General features: G+C 39.4%; 1 protein-coding gene across 8 annotated transcripts in view; it reads right to left on the minus strand.

Annotated features, from left to right (window-relative positions):
* Window positions 1–2993: 2993 nt before the first annotated feature.
* C7H3orf22 (chromosome 7 C3orf22 homolog) overlaps window positions 2994–17906 on the minus strand; it is a 67935-nt gene continuing 53022 nt past the window's right edge. For 2 of the 8 annotated variants that reach the window (XM_007500300.2, XM_007500299.3), the window contains exon 7: window positions 15373–15896. In XM_007500300.2, the coding sequence (XP_007500362.1) occupies window positions 15644–15896 (253 nt within the window). In that variant the 3' untranslated portion in view covers window positions 15373–15643. The other 6 variants (XM_016424520.2, XM_016424519.2, XM_016424518.2 and 3 more) reach the window with 6 other exon arrangements.

The following is a 17906-nucleotide window of genomic DNA, read 5'->3' on the forward strand; positions in this document are numbered from 1 at the left end:
TTGTTAGTCAATCCTGTGGCTCAAATGGACCCTCCAGCTCTCTCTATCCCTCATACTCTCCATTCACTGAGAGTTCCAAGCAAGGATACATCTAGAGCTTTATATCCAGTACTAGGTGCCGCATTGCTAGGAACACTTGGGTTCAAATCCTCCCTAAAACCTGAGCTGTGTGACCCTAACCTCTCTGTGTCTCAGTTTCCCTACTCAATGAGGTGATTGGACTCACTGGCCTCTAAGGTCCTTGCCAGCTCTAAAGCTTGGACCCTATAATCCTATGCCTTTAAGAAATCCAGTGGCAATCCACGGGAATATGAGGAGGGCAGAGGAGAGACTCAAAATCATGTCAAAGGATGGGTTGAAGAAACAAGGATGTTCTGTCTATAAGAATAGGATGAAGCGACTAACTTTTTGGTTAGTTTTGCTGAACTTTTTTTCTTTCTCTTAATCTTTATTTTAAAGGATGGTTCTCTGGAAGAGGTAGGAGAAGGGGCACAGTAGGAAATGGTAGGTAATACAAAATATGCATGAATAAAATTTATTTTTTTGAAATGACTAGAATATGGACTAGAATCCTTAAATCATTAAAGAACCACCAGAACTGCCTGTCCTCTTCCTCCAGGACCCAGAACCAATGAGGATCCAAAACCCAAGATCATCCGGAGTAACAAGATTTAAACCCTTCTTGCCCTGTTTCCTCCTCTGTAAAAATGAGAAGTTTAGACCAAAAGGTCTTTGAGGTCTCTTCCCACTAACAATGCTGTGGGGAATGGCTAGGTTCCTGATATCAGGTATATCTCTCTTCTAAATATGGGTAAATTGAAAGTTCTGTCTCGAGGTCATGGTCAGTTGATCCAATATTTGACCTCATGTAGAGGCAGTGTGATGGTGGAGAGAGAGCCAGCCTCAGTAGCTGGAGGGAAGACAGAGAAGGAAGAACTTCCCAGTCATTCGGATTATACAAAAAAGGGACTGCCTCTAATGGTGGTGGGTTCCCCATCACAGGTCAGTGGAAGCTAGACTAGAAGCTAGAGCCTTCAGGGCTCACCCAACTCTGCCCACTCATGACTTTTACCAGGGACTATTCCAGAATATTAAGATATTCAGGCGTTCTGAGTAAGCAGAGAATCTCAGGGTCATGGCAAGGTTCCCATCCATTTTCATGTAAGGCAGCGGACAGACTCATAAATCATGGTTGGTAGCCAGCAGATCAGACTAGAGGTGGGCAGGCCAGGCTGGCCAGGAACACTTGCTCACTTTAATAGCAGTCAAAGCATAGGAAATCAGCTCCTGTATTCATTCCTGTTGGAAAAGCCAGTGCATTTTGCAATAACTGGAGCTGGGGCCAGAGTCCAAAGCCCAGGTCTCCATAGTGATGGGTCAGATTTAGTTCTCAAGGATAGTACTGGATGGGGATTGTCAGTAAATTGAATTGCCCCCAGGGGACCCACGTTGCCTCCTTTGGAAGTGGCAGCAAACACTTGTCTTCTTCACCCTCGTTTTTTACTCTTGGTCCTAGTTCGTGACATCTTTCATGACCTGCAATATGGCTGGGTTACATTATTTCAGGATTACAGATTTAAAGCTAGAAGGGACCTTGGGGGCCATAAAGTCCAAATTCCCCCAATTTAGAGAATCGGGGAAGACAGAATGACTTGTCCAAGATCGCATAGTAAGTAGGCAGCTAGGCATCACACTGGAGTATTGGACTTGGGAGTCAGATGGTCTGAGTTCAAATTCGGCTTCCAACCCTTACTGTGACTCAGTCACCTCATCTGTAAAATGAGCGTTAAAACAGCACCTACCTCATAGGATTGTTGTAAGGAACAAATAAGAGAAGTTAAGCACTTTGCAAATCATAAAATGCTAGTTGCTATTATCAGAAGAATTTGGGTCAGAGTTAGTATTCATTCCACTCCATCATATTACCTGTCCTCCTTTTCAATTTTTAAAACCTTGTTCTGGAGGCAGCTGGATAGCTCAGAGGATAGATAACAAGGCAGGGAGACCGGAGGTCCTGGGTTTAAATCTGGCCTCAGACACTTCCTACCTGTATGATCCTGGGCAAATCACTTAGCAATCATTGCCTAGCCCCTACCACTCTTTTGCCTTGGAACCAATATATTGTATTAATTCAAAGACAGAAGGTAAGGGTTAAAAAAAAAAACACCTTCCTGGTCCTATCCTTTGCTTTCTTAACTCATGTAGCGATACTACCTAGGATTCTTGCAGGAAATCTCTTCACTGGGAAATATACCAAATCAGCTATCTGGTCCAAATAGATAAAACTATTCCCTGCCTTTTCAACCCCATATTTATTAGGCACAGGAAGATTTTCTTCCACTACCACACCCAGAAGCATCTAATCCCTGTTGAGAAAAATACCAAGAATTCTAGTTTCTAGAGGTTACCCAAGAGATCCATCTGAATGAAGACAAAAGACAAAAACTATAATCAGCAATTAACATCATGGTTTCACACTGCTGATGAAAAAAATTCTTGACTACTTAATTTGGCATGAAGGCCCTCCACAGTATTCTCTATGGTACCTCTCTAGCCTTATATCTCTTGTTTCCCCTTTACACACCCTTAATCCAGTCAAATTGGATTACTACACTATTCCACAAATGTACTGCTTTTCCCAATTCCATGCCTTTTCTGACTCATTCCCTCTCTACCCCCCATTCAACTACCTAATTCCTACCCATTTCTCAAGACTTGTTCAAATTCACCTCGGAAAATTTCCCTCCTCCTTGCAGTTAAATGTTAACTCCCCCCGCCTCTGATCTCTTGTGGCATTTAAAATACTCCTTTATTATGTTTTCACACCTTTTTAAAAACTGTGATTCGTGTGTTTGGTTTTTCACTCTTATAGGACTACAAGTTCCCCAAGTTCAGGGCCAATGTCATATCTCTGTGTCCCCCAACATACCTAATACAGGACCCTCCACATAAGAAGCATTTGATGAATATTTCATGAATAAATGAAGCGGGTATTATCTCCAGGTCTAACTTTAATTAAAATACTACGTAGGAAGAACTCAACAGAGCTAATTCAAATTACATCTGAGTAGATGCCAAAGAGGAGCCAACAACAGAGAAGAAAAGACCCTTCCCGACATGTCCTTGCTGGCTCCTGATCCCATGTGGAAAGGGTCATGTTTAATCCAAATGATCAGTTCTCCCCATGATCTCATTATAGGTTCTGCTCTGGATAATTGAGACTTTCCCAGAAGATGGAGTATTTATTTCCTCTTTCATTTATACATCGCATCCAGGAACTCTGGGTTTCCTGGAATTCTTGATCTCTAACAAAAACTTCAAACATCGTTGAATTTTATCTGGTTTACTTGGTGGAGACCATCCAGCTGTAAGGGGAGAATACAACTAAAGCCAGTAAGGTAAGTGGGTCACAGGATAGAAGTAGGGAGGAAAATGAATTGGAGAAGGGAGAAAAAATGGGGATTGAAGAGAAGAGCCTTAGAGGTTTTTGGTGCTTCGGGGTTGAAGAGGTTGCTGCTCCCTGACCCATGGAGATCCTAAAGCAGAAAAGCAAGCAAACAGGAAACACACACTCAACCAACATGTTTTGGGGGCACCTTATCCAGCCTGGTCTTCCAGCCCGGTCATTTCATTTACACCTTTGATTGCTTGTACCTCTAATACAAGACAGACCCTTTGAGACAGGGCTCTTTGTGGGAGGGAGGGATACATAAAACCCAACTTTCTTTGCCATCTGGCAGTTGGCTCAATGACATCCATGTGAATGGGGGAAATGTGACCATAGAGGAGGAGACTGGTTGGTTGGTTGGTTTGAACAAATACAGTAACTCACACATCCAAATGGCAGATGTCCCCTCCAAAGTCATCATCTTAATTCACTTATTTGTGGGCCATTTGTTTGGAATGTTTTCAACAGAATTCCTAGGTTGGGAAGGTGGGCTTGAGCTCTGAGGGTCCTTCCTAGGCAGAGATTCCATGATGCTCTGGACAACTTATGTCCATCCTAACGATGTTGTGATTGCTCCTCATGGAGAATGACTTCTATACCCAGTTACGTATTCTTGGGAATCTCCTCAGCAGTGACTAATCTTCATCCTATGAGGACAGACTTAATCTCTGGAATAATTCCAAGCAATTCAGGGCCAAATCTGGTTAATAAGTTCGAAGTTATGAAAAATGGGGATAGGGACTGAGTCTGAGTCTGTGATTTCATTTATTAAGGGAACTTCAGGTAGGAAAACTCCCTCATCTTCTTGAGTGAAGGTCAGAACATTCTCTGCAACTTCAAATCTAGAGAGCCCAAGAGCACAAAGAAGTTAAGAGATTAATCCAGGGTCACATAGCCAGTAGTGAGACTTGAATTCAGGTCTTCCTGACTCTGAGGCTAGCTCCCCGTCCACTATGCTAACCTAAGAATACTAGTACATAGAAAATATATCAGCTTAAGGCATCAATTCTGTCTCATCTGGGCTTTAGAATAACCTAGTGAGATAGCTGCACTGGACTTGCAATGAGGAAGTCCTGGATTCAAATCTTACCACAAATATTTATTCACTGGCTCTAGGCAAATCATTCCACTTCACTCCACAGAGCTGCCATGAAACTCAAATGAAATAATGTATTTTTAGTGTTCTGTAAACTTTAAAGCATCATACAAATGTGAGTTATCTTTAATTTAATGATGAGGAAACTGAGGCTCAAAGTCTCAGAGAGGATAAGTGGCTTGCCTAGGGTCACACAGAAAATCAAACAAGGTTTGAATCCAGATCTCCTTGATTTTAAGACCAATACTCTACCAGGATAGCTCATATCAAGCTATGGAATACATTACTTCAACTGACATCCCCTCTAAGAACAAAATTCTAACGAGTTAGACAAGTTGAGAAAAGCTTGGGTAGGGGTACAATTCCATTCCATGAGAGCTTGGTCAGGATGGTGGGAGGGACAGAGATGATGATATCTCAGAAGAGGTCCTACTCCTTGGAAGGTCACACTCCTGGCCAACAACATGTTCTTTGGGAATAGGAAAAGCACATGAGGGATATGTTTGTGTGTGTCTTCTCTTCTCCATGAAGTCAGAGGGCCAGGACCCTCAGAGGTATTCCCCAACATACTCCTCCTTCCTTAGAAGGGAGGGAAAGGAGAGGGAGGGACCCAGCTACAGCTGGGAGGAAATCTACATAATAAACTTCTCCATCTCATGACAGTGACAAAATGTCCCTGTAATTTATTCCCTTCACGTGAAATTGCTTTGGGAAAATGGGGGAGGGGGAAAAAAGGAGACAGATTTTTGGACATAGTTAATGTGAGAATTAGTTTCTCTTGAATAAGTATATTTATAACAATTCATTACATCTAAAATTCATATGTATATTGTTATATATTATGTTATGTTATTTATTAAAAAATAAATATCTATGCTTTTAAGAAACAAATAAGTGGTAACTCCAAAAGAAATTTAAAAATGGGGCCTGTAGGAGGAGAGAGTAGAGTAGGTGGAAGGACAGGAATTTATTAAAAGAATTTTGGAGTTAAAAAAAATAATGTCTGATTACAAAGGAGATTGATTTGTATAGAATCATATTTGCAGAGGATCATAGATTTAGAGCTGGATTGACCTTGGAGGCCAATGGGTCCAATTTCTTATTTTGCAGATAAAGAAACTGACAGAATAAGTGAGTTGCCCAAGATTACATAACTAGGAAGTATAAGAGGCAAGATTTGAATTCAGGCTTCTAAATCTATCACCTCATTCACTATCCTGTTGTCTTGAGCTATTTCCAAACTGGCTCTAAAGGCAGATCCCAAAGAAGAATTCCAGTAATGGCAGCCTCACTGAAATAAGTTCATGACCTCCCTAGGGGACTTCTCTGAATGGGTCAGAAATCATTTGGATTTATGAGGTCTACTTTAAAAAAGGGAGGGGGGGGGAACAGTCACATTGTCCTTTTAGTCATGCCCTTCGCCCTTCATCCTGTAATTTAAGTCTGGCTACCAAAGTGTCACCTTGGGGAGATGCTTAGGGGACTTGTTTTCCATAAAGAGATGCAAATGTTCTATAATCAAGGAAATAGAGGGAAAAGAATGAATTCAATTCAGTGTGTATTTACTAAACACCTACTATGTGCAAAGTGGTTTGGCCAGTACTGGCCAAACAGTACCAGAATCCTGTCCTTAATTCTCCTGGCAAGATCCAGTAACAGATCTCTCCCCTTAAGGAGGAAGGGAATGCTAACAATGGCATCCTGAGCTGAGCCCTGAAGAAAGGGAAAGATTCCAAGAAGTAGACATGAGAAGGGAATGCAGGAATGAAATCAGGTGGTTGGGTTCTGAGAAACTTGCAATCCAATTTGACTAGAACATGGAACATTTTAAGAAATTTAAAATGATATTTGCTTATCACATATTATAGACCTAGTGATAATTATTTGTAGAAAAACTACAATGAAAATAATTGTTAGTGGAGTAGAAGTAAAGAAAGCTGGAACCACTCTTAGGATCCTCTCAAACCAGCCTTAAAATAACGCCTCAAAAAGAATACTAGAGTGACAGAACCAACAAGGGGATGGAGCGAAGCAACTTTCCTGCAGAAAACAAACTGGAAGATAGGCAGAGAGGATCACTTCATAGAGGTGAGAAGGGATCACAACCAGCAGCAAAGCTGCACCAAGGAGTGCCAGCACAAGACCATCCCTTGCCCACTGTTCCAGGTTCCAAACCTAGGCCTAAGTCAACTTCAAGACTCTGAGACCCTGCCTAAGCCAATAGCAGAGGATCCCATGGCCATCCCTTTAAGTTCCAAGTTCCAAATCCCAGCACAAGCCTGAGGTGAGACCCCAAGCTCCATCACATACCCACCACAGTACACCTAGCTGGTGTAAGCCCAGAGTGAGGCTCCAAGCCCCTACCCAAACCTACAGTGAAGATCCAAATTCCAGCGCAAGGCAGTCCTTGGTGTGCTTGGTTGGTGTTAGTGTAAGGGGAGACTTAGAGCCCAAGCCTAAACTGAGGTCCCAAGCCCCAGGGCAAGGCAATATTTAGTTTGGCAGGCTGGTGTGGGCCTGAGCTTCTGCTCAAGCCTGTAGTAAAAAACAGAACTACAGCACAAGGTAGTCCATGGGACATGTGGCTGGATTAGCCTAAGGGAAGCCCCAGAGTCCTGCCCAGGGCTGCACTGAGTCCCCAAGCCACAGAGTAAGGCAATCTGCAGTGAACCTGGCCAATGTAAGTCCAGAGTGAGGCTCAGAGCCCTGGCCCTGGCTTGAGGTGAGGCCTTAAATCTATAGTACAAGCCATCATCAGACCCTAGAGGAGACCAAATCAGCAGGGGGAGGTGGCTTTCAGAGCTCCCATCTCATAGGCCATCATACCACCTTGGAAGGACTGAAACTTGTAGAAACACAGAATGAAAGCTGAGGGTAGCAGCAAAGAAAAACTGAAGTTTAAGAGAGTTCCCCATCTCCCTTATAAGAGATCAAACCTTTAAGATAAAAATAAAATTAAAAAATGACAGGGAAAATGAATGAATAAGAAAAAATAAATAAATAACCATAGAAAATTATTATTAAAATAAAGAAGAGCAAGGCACAGACTCAGAAGAGGGAAGTGAGATCAAAGCAGCTAAACACAAAACTTTAAAGAAAAATGGGATTTGGTCTCAGCTCTAGAAGAGCTCAGAAAGGAATTAAAAATCAAATAAGAGAGGCAGAGGAAAAATGGGGAAGACAAATAAAGTAATGCAAGAAGAAAATAACAGCTTAAAAAACAGAATTGAACAAATGGAAAAGAAAGGTCAAAAGTTCACAGAAGAAAATAATTTCTTAAAACTTAGAATTGGATAAACATAAGCTAATGACTACATGAGACATCAAGAAACAATAAAACAAAATCAAAAGAATGAAAAATAGAAGAAAATATAAAATATCTTACTGAAAAAAACAACAGATCCAGAAGAGCCAATCTAAAAATTATTAGACTACCTGAAAGTCATGAGATTAAAAAAAAATCCTAGACCTCACATTACAAGAAATTATCAAATTGCTCTGATATTCTCAATTGAAAGAGTAAAATAGAAATTGAAAGAATTCACCAATCATTTCCTGCAATAAATCCCAAAATGACAACTCTCAGGAATATAATAGCCAAATTCAAGAGCTCCCAGGCCAAGGAGAAATTACAGTCAGAAAGGAACAATTGAGATATCATGGAGCCACAATCAGGATTACACAGAATTTAGCAGTTTCTACATTAAAGAACTGGAAGGCTTAGAATGTGATATTCCAGAAGACAAAGTAATAAGATCTGCAGGGAAAGTATGGACATTTAATAAAATAGAAGATTTCCAAGCATTCCTGATTAAAAAAAGGCCAGGCCTAAACAGAAAATTCTATGTCCAAATAAAAGACTTAAGAGAAGCTTAAAAAGGTGGACAAGAAAGAAAATTTAAGGGATTCAATAAGGTTGAACTGTTTAGATTTCTACATGGAAAGATAATATTTGTAACTCTTAAAAATTTTTATCATTAGCAGAGCAGTTAGAAGGAGTTTATATAAACAGGGGGTGCAGTAGAGTAAGCTGTTTAGGATGACATGATATAAAAAATGAAGAAGTGAAAAAAAGGATTGTACTGAGAGAAGAAGTAAGAGAGAGGAAAAATGGAATAAATTAAATCACCTAAAGAGGTGCGCGCGCACACACACACACACACACACACACACACACACACACACACAACTATTACAGTAGAGGGAAGGATGAGGGTGATGATGGGCAATGCTTAACCCTTATACTCTCATTAAAATTAGCTCAGAGAGGGAACAATAATCATACTCATTTGGGTATAGAATCCTATCTTACCCTATGGAGAAGTAGAAGGGAAATAAGATGAGGTGGGGAGGGGAATAGTAGAAGGGAGGAGGAAGTGGGAGGGTGATTAAAAACAAAACACTTGTGAGGAAGAACAAGGTGAAGGAAGAGAGAAAGAGCAGAATCAAAAGAGGAAAATAAGATGGAGTGGGATACACAGATAGAAATCATAGCTGTGAATGTGAATGGGATGAACTCACCCATAAAATGGAAGCAAATAATAGAATGGATTAAAAAACAGAATCCTACAATACATTATTTACCAGAAATATGTTTGAGGCAGGGAGAAGCATACAGAGTAAAGGTAAAGGAATGGAGCAAAATATATTGTGCTTCAGCTGAAGTGAATAAAAGCAAGAGTAGTAATCATGATCTCAGACAAAGCTAAAGAAAAAATGCATATAATTAAGAGATAAGGAAATTACATCCTGATAAAAGGTCCTAAAGACAATGAAGTAATATCTCATACTAAACATATATGCCCCAAATAGTATAGCCTCCAGATTTTTAAAGGAGTACTTAAAAAATTTCCAGTAGGAAATAGACAGTAAACTATGCTATAGTGGGAGACCTCAACCATCTCTTCTCAGAACTAGATAAATCTAAGCAAAAAATAAACAAGAAATAAATAAAGCAAGTGAATGAAATTTTAGAAAAGTTATATTTAGTTATCTCTGGAGAAAATTTAATGGGTACAAAAAGGAATATACCTTCTTTTCAGTAGTATATAGTACCTACATAAAAATGACCATAAAATGGGGCATACAAACTTAACAACCAAATGCAGAAAAGCAGAAAATATGCATTTTTTTCTGATCATAAACAATAAAAATAATAATCAATAAGTGTCCATGGAAAGACAAATTTAAAATTAATTGGAAACTAAATAATATAATTCTTTAAAAAGGGTAGGTCAAAGAACAGATCATAGAAACTGTAACTTCATTAAAGAGAATAACAATGAGGAGACAACATATCAAAATTTATGAAATATACCTAAAGAAGTACTTAGGGGAGAACTTATATCTCTAAATGCTTTCATCAATAAAATAGAGAAAAAGAAGATCTATGAATTAGGCATGCAACTAAAAAAACTAGAAAAATAAAAAAAATTTAAAATCCTCAATTAAAGACTAAATTGGAAATCCTAAAAATCAAAGGAAAATTAATAAAATTGAAAGTAAAAGAATTATTGAACTAATGAACAACACTAGGAGTTGGTTTTATGGGGGGGGACAAGTAAAATAGGCATAGTATTGGTAAATTTGATTTAAGAAAGGAAAGAAGAAAATCAAAGTACCAGGATCAAAAATGAAAATAGTAAATTTACCACTAAATGAAGAGGAAATTAAAGCAATCATTAAAAGCTATTTTGCCCAATTATCTGACAATAAATCTGACAATTCAGGCAAAATGGAAAAAAATATTTACAAAAATGTAAATTGCTCAGATTAACAAGAGAGGAAATAGAATACTTAAATAATCTCATCTCAGAAAGAAACTGAACAAACCACCAAAGAACTCCCTAAGAAAAATCACCAGGGCCAGATGGATTCATAAGTGAATTCTACCAAATATTTAAAGAACAATTCACCCTAATATCATATAAACTATTTGGCAAAAAAGGGGTCCTCCAAATTCTTTTTTATGCCAAAAATATGGTGTGATACCTAACCCAGGAAGATCAAAAACAGAGGAAGGAAATTATTGATCAATTTAGAGTATAGAATAGAATGTATATATAGAATATATAGAGAATGTCAATGCAAAAATCTTAAATAAAATACTGTCAAAGAGGCTACAGCACTATATCACAATGATCATTCACTATGACCAGGAAGGATTTATGCAAGGAATGTAGTACTAGTTTAGTATTAGGAAAACTATTGGCATAATTGACCATATCAATAATCAACTAACAGAAATCACATGATTATCTCAATCGATGCAGAAAAAGCCTTTGACAAAGGACAACACCAATTCCTATTGAAAACACTAGAAAGCATAGGATTGCATTAGAAATCTTCCCAATAAGATCATGGATGAAGTGAGGATGCCCATTATCACTACTATTATTTGATATTGTACTAGAAATGGCTAGCTTGAGCAATAAGAGGGGGAGAAAAGAAATGGAAAGAGTTAAAGTAGGCAGTGAGGAAACTAAACTACCACTTGTTCCAGATGATATATTATACTTAGAGAATACTAGAAATTAAACTAAAAAAACTAGTTGAAATAATTATTAATTAGCAAGGTTTCAGGATACAAAATAAACCCACATAAATCATCAGCATTTCTATATATTTCCAAAAAAGTCCAGAAGCAATAGATAGAAAGGGAAATTCTATTTAAAATAATTCTAGACAATATAAAATAGTTGGGAATCTACTTGCCAAGACAAACACAGGAATTATATGAACACAATTATAACATACTTTTCACATAAATAAAGTCATATCTAAACAATTATAAAAACATTAATTGCTCCTGGGTAGGCTGAACTAATATAATGAAAATGATACTTCTACCTAAATTAATTTACTTATTCAGTGCCATACTAATAAAACTACCAAGAATTATTTTGTAGAACTAGAAAAAATTTATCTGGAAGAACAAAAGATAAAAAAAAAAATCAAGGGAATTAAAGGGAAAAAATGTGAAGGAAGGTGACCTAGCAGTACTAGATCTCAAACTGTACTATAAAACAGTAATCATCAAAACAATCTGGTTTTGGCTAAGAAATTGAATGGTGGATGAATGGAATAGATTAGGAATAAATGACTTTAGCAATCTAGTGTTTGATAAACTCAAAGATATCACCTTTTGGGATAAGAACTCACTGACAAAAACTACTGTGAAAACTGGAAAACAGTATAGAAAAAAATAGGTATATACCAATATCTCACACCCTTGGTGAAGTATTGACACTTGTGCAGAGCCAGCACTGGGAAGCTGCTCCTTCCACTCTTCCCAGTATCTGAAGACAATTTTTACATGCCCCGCCCCCTCTATCCAGCAGCCCAAAGAGAGTACTTCCTCCCTTTGCTCTTTGGGTAATGCAATGGGTGGGTGGGGGGGGCTCACAGGCAGCTTGAAATTGCAGGCTGGGAACTCGAACTTGAAAATCTTTGCCCACACTACCCTATACCAAGATAAGGTCAAAATGGGTATGATTTAGACAAAGAATGATGTCATTAAGTAAATCAGGGAAACATAGAATAGTTTACCTGCCAGATACATAAGGAAAGAAAAAATTTGTGATCAAGCAAGAGACAGGGAACATTACAAAATGTAAAGTGAATAATTTTGGCTATATTAGATTAAAAACATTTTGTAAGAAATGATGAACAGGATGATTTTAGAAAGAGTTGGAAAGACTTACATGAACTGTTGGAGAAGGAAATAAACAGAACCAGAACATTTTACACAGTAATAGCAATCTTGTGGATGATCAACCGTGAAAGACGTAGCAACCTAGCAATACAATGATCCAGGAAAATTCTGAAGGATTTGTGACAAAAAAAAAATGCTATCCATCTCCAGAGAAAGAACTGTTAAGAGTCAGAATGCAGAACAAAGCATACAATTTTTCACTTTATTTGGGTTTTCATTTTATATGATTATTCTCTTACAACAATAAACAATATGGAAATGTATACACCAGATCAAATAGGCCGGAAATATAGATTTGTGGCCTACCAAGTTGAGGAGTTTGAGGGATTTTTAAGGAGGGGGGTGACTTTTTAGGAAGATTATTTGGGTGGTTATATGGGATGATGGACTGGAAAGGGGAGAGAATAGAAGCAGAAAACAAATTCAGAGGCTTTTATTTATTATAAAGAATAATAAAGAATAGTCAAGAAGTAGTAAGGACAAGAACTAGAGAGGTAGCTTCCTAGAGAGGAGTGCAAGAAGTTTTGGGAATGCAACAGAATTTAGGAACTCTTTAGATAGAGGGAGTGAGGAAGGCAGAAGATTGAGGTTAGGAACCTGGGTGACTGAAAAGATGATGGTAGCCTCCAAAGAAAGAGCAAAGTTGGAAGAAGGGGAAGGTTTAGTGGGGAAGATGAGTTCAGTCTTGAACATGTGAAGTTAGAGATCCTGATACACCAAGGTAGAATTATCCAGTAGGTAGTTGGTAGATAAATACTAGATATATAGATATGAAATCATTTACAAAGCAACAATAATTGAACCCATAAGAGTGAGGGAGATGGTCAAAGAACATAGAGAGAAAAAAGGAGAAGAAACGATTCAGGAGATGAGTTTGTCAACAATGTCCCAAACTGCAAAAACACCAGAGATAACCAAGGAAAAGCCTCTGGACTTAGGGGTGGTTAACTTAAGGAGAGCAATTTCAATAGGAAGTTGAGGTTGGAAGCCAGATTGTGTGTGTGTGTGTGTGTGTGTGTGTGTACTAAATATAGATCTATCTTTGACAGTGAAAAGAAGAGAGACAGGATGATCACTAGAGGGGACAGTGTGGTCCAATGACAGGTTTTGCTTATTTAAAGGGGAAAGGAGGGAATGATGGACAGGGTAAGCTCTTGAAAAGATGGAAGGAGAAAGATCAAGAATACAAGCAGAAATGTCAGTCTAGTCTTCAGAGACTGTGGAAAGGAGAAACTCTACAGGTAGAAGGATTGGAGGAGTGTAGATTAGAGATGAGGGAGAGCTTTCTCAGCAGAGTAGGAGCTAAGAGACTTTGGGTAGAGTCTTAAAAAGAAGTGAAAGTCTAGAAAAGCTGTTTGGGTGGGAAGCGGGCTTAATAGCCATGAAAATTAGGTGAGAACAGAGAGCTCTATATCACATTGAGGACTAGTTGAAAAGTAGATAGACTGCACTTGTGTTCCCTGGTCCCCATTGGCTTGACTGCATGGCTTCCTTCAACTGTGTTCAGTGGGATGATCCAGAATGAAAACTGGCAGTGAGTGGTGGTAGAGCAAGAGCTTTGAGGGGGAAGATTAGAGCATAGGCCTTTAATTATTACAGGGTTAAGAATTGGAAAGGTTAGAAAATGATGCCTGAATAGAAGTGAAAGAACAGGGGGAACTGATGGGCCAGGAGACTGGAGGGAGAACATTTATCTGGAGAAGAAAAGCCACACTACATCATTAACAATTAGGGGCTTGTCCAAGGTCTAATGAGAGGGAGAATGAAGCTATAAAGACACCACCTGGAAGCTGTCTGTGGATTCCAAAGGCATTTCCAAAGGGTATTACCCATAATATTTTTAGCAAGGGCAGAATATTGGAATAAGGAAGTATGTGCTTCCCAAAGGGATTTTTCTCTGAAGAGTGCACTCATTTGGAAACAGAAAATTTGCAAGTGTTTATTAGCAAAAAAACTCAATGATTTGATAGCCTCACCAAGTAAACAACTTGTAGCCATCCCCCTTTTAGCTGTTTCACTTCCCAACAGAAACTCCAGTGCCTGAATTAGCACAAAGTCTGATTTTGGACTTGGAGTTGCCTCCATGGCTTGGGGTGCTTTAGGGAAGTCATTCTACCTTCTTGAGACCTTCTCATTAGACCTTGAGTCTTCTCATTAGAGATGAGGAAAGGAATGGCTTGTCTAGCTGAGTTAGTATGTCATCTTCCCAAACTTCTGCAAATGTTCTTCAATCAAACAGCAAAATTGTAGTCTAGTTCCCATGCAAATTGATGATGAAATCCTTTCAGATTTTTAGTTTAAAAAAAGTTTCCAAAAGAGCTTTGAGATCCATTTTTTCACTTGATCTTTATGCCCTCTGAGAGGTAAGGAAGCCCAAAGAAGGGTAGTGACTTGTCCAAGGTCTCCTGGCTCCCAGCTTTGGTGATCTTTGAACAACACCATCCTAGAATATCCTCCCTTTGAGCTAGCTCTACCTGTTGAAGATTCTATCCATACCTTCAAGGCTCAGCTCATGCCAATTTCCCCCATTAAGATTTCTCTGATGACCTCAACCGGGAGGGGGTTCCTCCTAGCTTTTTGTTATTTATGTGACTTTATTATTATAATCTGTATTTACCCTTACCCCCTCTCCCCAAAACCAGAGGCCTTTGGAGGGCAGACATGCTGTTTTATTCATTTTTATATCTCCCTTAATGCCTATCAGGGGGCCTCAAGCATAGTAAGTGCTTAGTAAATTCTTGGACGGATGGAAGAAGGATGTTAGCAATCCAGGACATGGAGGAGAAAACCTCTACCCAGGAAATCTGTAGCTGTCTTTTGGAGAAGACAGATTTGAATCCAGGGTCATAGGCTACATTTGCATAGTGCTTCACAGTTTTCAAGAGCACACGGGCTCATACAAATTCTAGGAGGAAAAAATAATTCAAGTATTATCCCCCTCCCTCATTTTAAGGATGAGCTGAAATAACTGGTCCAATGTGACAAGGCAAGTTTTTCTCCATAACAGCATAATAAATTTAACTGAAGGCACGAACTGATACTTACAACTGGTCATTCTTCTATGAGGTTGATATTTTTCCCCGTGGAAAGACTAACCCTGGATAAGATAAGTAATGGTTTTGAGTCATCAATGTTTATTGGAATCACATATTTCCAGTGACAGTAACAGCTTCTGGGTTGAGGTGGTGGCACTATTAAAGACTGACCAAACAGATTGCTACTATACTCCTGACAGCCTCTGGCCATCAGTCCACTCAGCTCCGCTGGAAGGAAACTATTGGCCCACGATGGTAAGTAATATTGCTAAGGGAGGTCTCTTCCCTGGACGGAGAGCTCCACTGCTGAATGCCCAGTGACCGAGATTAAGAACTAGCAGAATCAGGCATCATGATGAATGAACAGTAGTTGAGGCTGGGAAGTTGATGTTGTTAAATTCCACCACCATGCGTGACACTTGGGCGCCTGATGCATCTGTTCTCCCCGTGATCCACCCATACATTTGGTAGCCCAGAAAATTCTGCAGTCGGGCTTTTTGCTTTGGAAAGCGGGTGCTAAGTAACCTGTCCTCTAAAGGGCTTCTCAGAGGAGGAATGTGGGTACTTCTTGGAGGTATCACCGAGGTCACCAGAACGTGAGTCCTGGACAAGACAGTAAGCAGGGGAAATTCACTTACCTTGACCCTCCTTACCTACTGTGGAGCCAGTAAGGGTGGGAATAAGTGGGGCAGGGTGGTAGTTTGACTCCAGTGGTCATTCAGTAGATACAAGGACTACAGCACCCTGGCAATGTGGGAAGAGTGCTGGACTTGTAATCAAAAGTTCAAATCCTGCCTCTGCCACTTAATCACCTGTGTGACTGTTAGGTAAGTCACTTAATTTCTCTGTGCCTTAGTTTCCTCATCTGTAAAATGAGATTCGACTAAGATGTGATGTTTTCTAAGATCCCTTCCAGCTCTAAGGCTATGTATGATCTTTTGAATTCTCCAGGGAAGTGGGGAACTTACTTATATTGAGCCAAAATCTATGCTGTTCCTCCACCCTTTTAGCACTAGTTCTCCTCTTGGGAGATATAAAATTCAGTGTTCATAACACTTCGGTTAGATGGGTTGCATCATAAATTTAGAGTGGAAGGGGCAAGGTGGGGGTCTAGTCTAAAGCCTAGAGAGGCTGTGATTCTCCTAGAGCCTCCAAGATAGTTCATGACAGAGCTTGGACTCCAGGCCAGTGTTCTTCCCACCACCATTCACTGTACTGATCCCTACTTTGCTCAATCTCTCATCTCTGCACTCAAAATTCAGAATGAGTCATGTTCCACTGAGGAGACTAGACCCTCCTTACTATGACCTATGTGAGGGTCAAGACTGAGTGAGTCACAGGGCCAAGCATAGAAGGGGTGGGATCCCATGATGTAGAGAGGGAAGGGAAGGTCTAGAGCAGTGGTTCTCAACCTCTCAATTTGTAGCAATGAGAATACATAATGCATATCAGGTATTTACATTCCGAATCATAACTGTAGCAAAATTACAGTTTTGAAGTAGCCACCAAAATAATTTTTTGGTTTGGGGTCATTGCAACATGAGGAACTGTATTGTGGGGTCACGGCATTAGAAAGGTTGAGAACCACTGGTCTAGAGAAAGGGCCTAATTGAAAGAAGCCATTGATAAATGGTGAAGACAAGAGAGAAGAATGGGACACTGTTTGACCTCAATGGTAAATACAGGCTGCAGTGGAAATGAAGAAGGTTTGAAATAGGGGAGAAAAACTTTGTTTCCTTTGATATCATACTGACCTATTGTTTCTAGACTCACAAATGGAATCATAAAAGCACAGAATGTCAAAGCTGGAATACTGCTTCACAATCTTCTAGCCAAATCCTCTTATTTATAAAATAGGTAAACTGTGTCCTAGAGAGGCAATAGGTAAAGGCAGAGCTAAAAGTAAATTACAAATCTCTTGACTTTTAATCCAATATCTTCTGCAATATTTGGTCATTTGAAGAGTTCTTTTCCCCTTATAGCCATAGCACCTCTGGGATTCAGTTTCTTTGTTTGTAAAATGAGGGGATTGGACAATTTAATCTCTGAAGACTTTTCTAGATTTATAACCTTCACATATCCCCCCCCACCCACCTTGAAGAAATTAATATATCTTGAAATAAAGCAGCCTCTGGTTCAGTTGGCCATCATAAGACTTGGTTGTACAATTATTTCAGACTCTTTGTTGATCCCATTCAGGGTTTTCTTGGCAGATACTAAAATTGTTTGCCATTTCCTTCTCCAGCTCATTTTGCAGATGAGGAAACTAAGGACAGCAGGGTTTAAGTGACATGTCCAGGGACATACAGCTAGTAAGCATATGAGGCCAGATTTGAACTCGGGAAGATGAGTCTTCCTGACTCCAGGTCCAGAACTCTCACCATTGCATTGTCTAGCTGCCCTGATGAGACTCAGAATTGTCTAAAAGAGCTGATTTCTAACTTGGAGCTTAGAACAACCCAGTCTACAGATTTACTGCTCTTCCATCAAAAAAGTAATTGAGTGGAGGGGACAGGTTGCCCATCTAGCAATTGTTTTACTTAGCCAACAGCTCTTCCCTTTGTGCCCAGATGGCTCACTTTTACTTTGGGGAAGACAAGACCAGATAGGGTG

The sequence above is a fragment of the Monodelphis domestica genome, chromosome 7, assembly GCF_027887165.1.
Source record: "Monodelphis domestica isolate mMonDom1 chromosome 7, mMonDom1.pri, whole genome shotgun sequence".
Lineage (NCBI taxonomy): Eukaryota > Metazoa > Chordata > Mammalia > Didelphimorphia > Didelphidae > Monodelphis > Monodelphis domestica.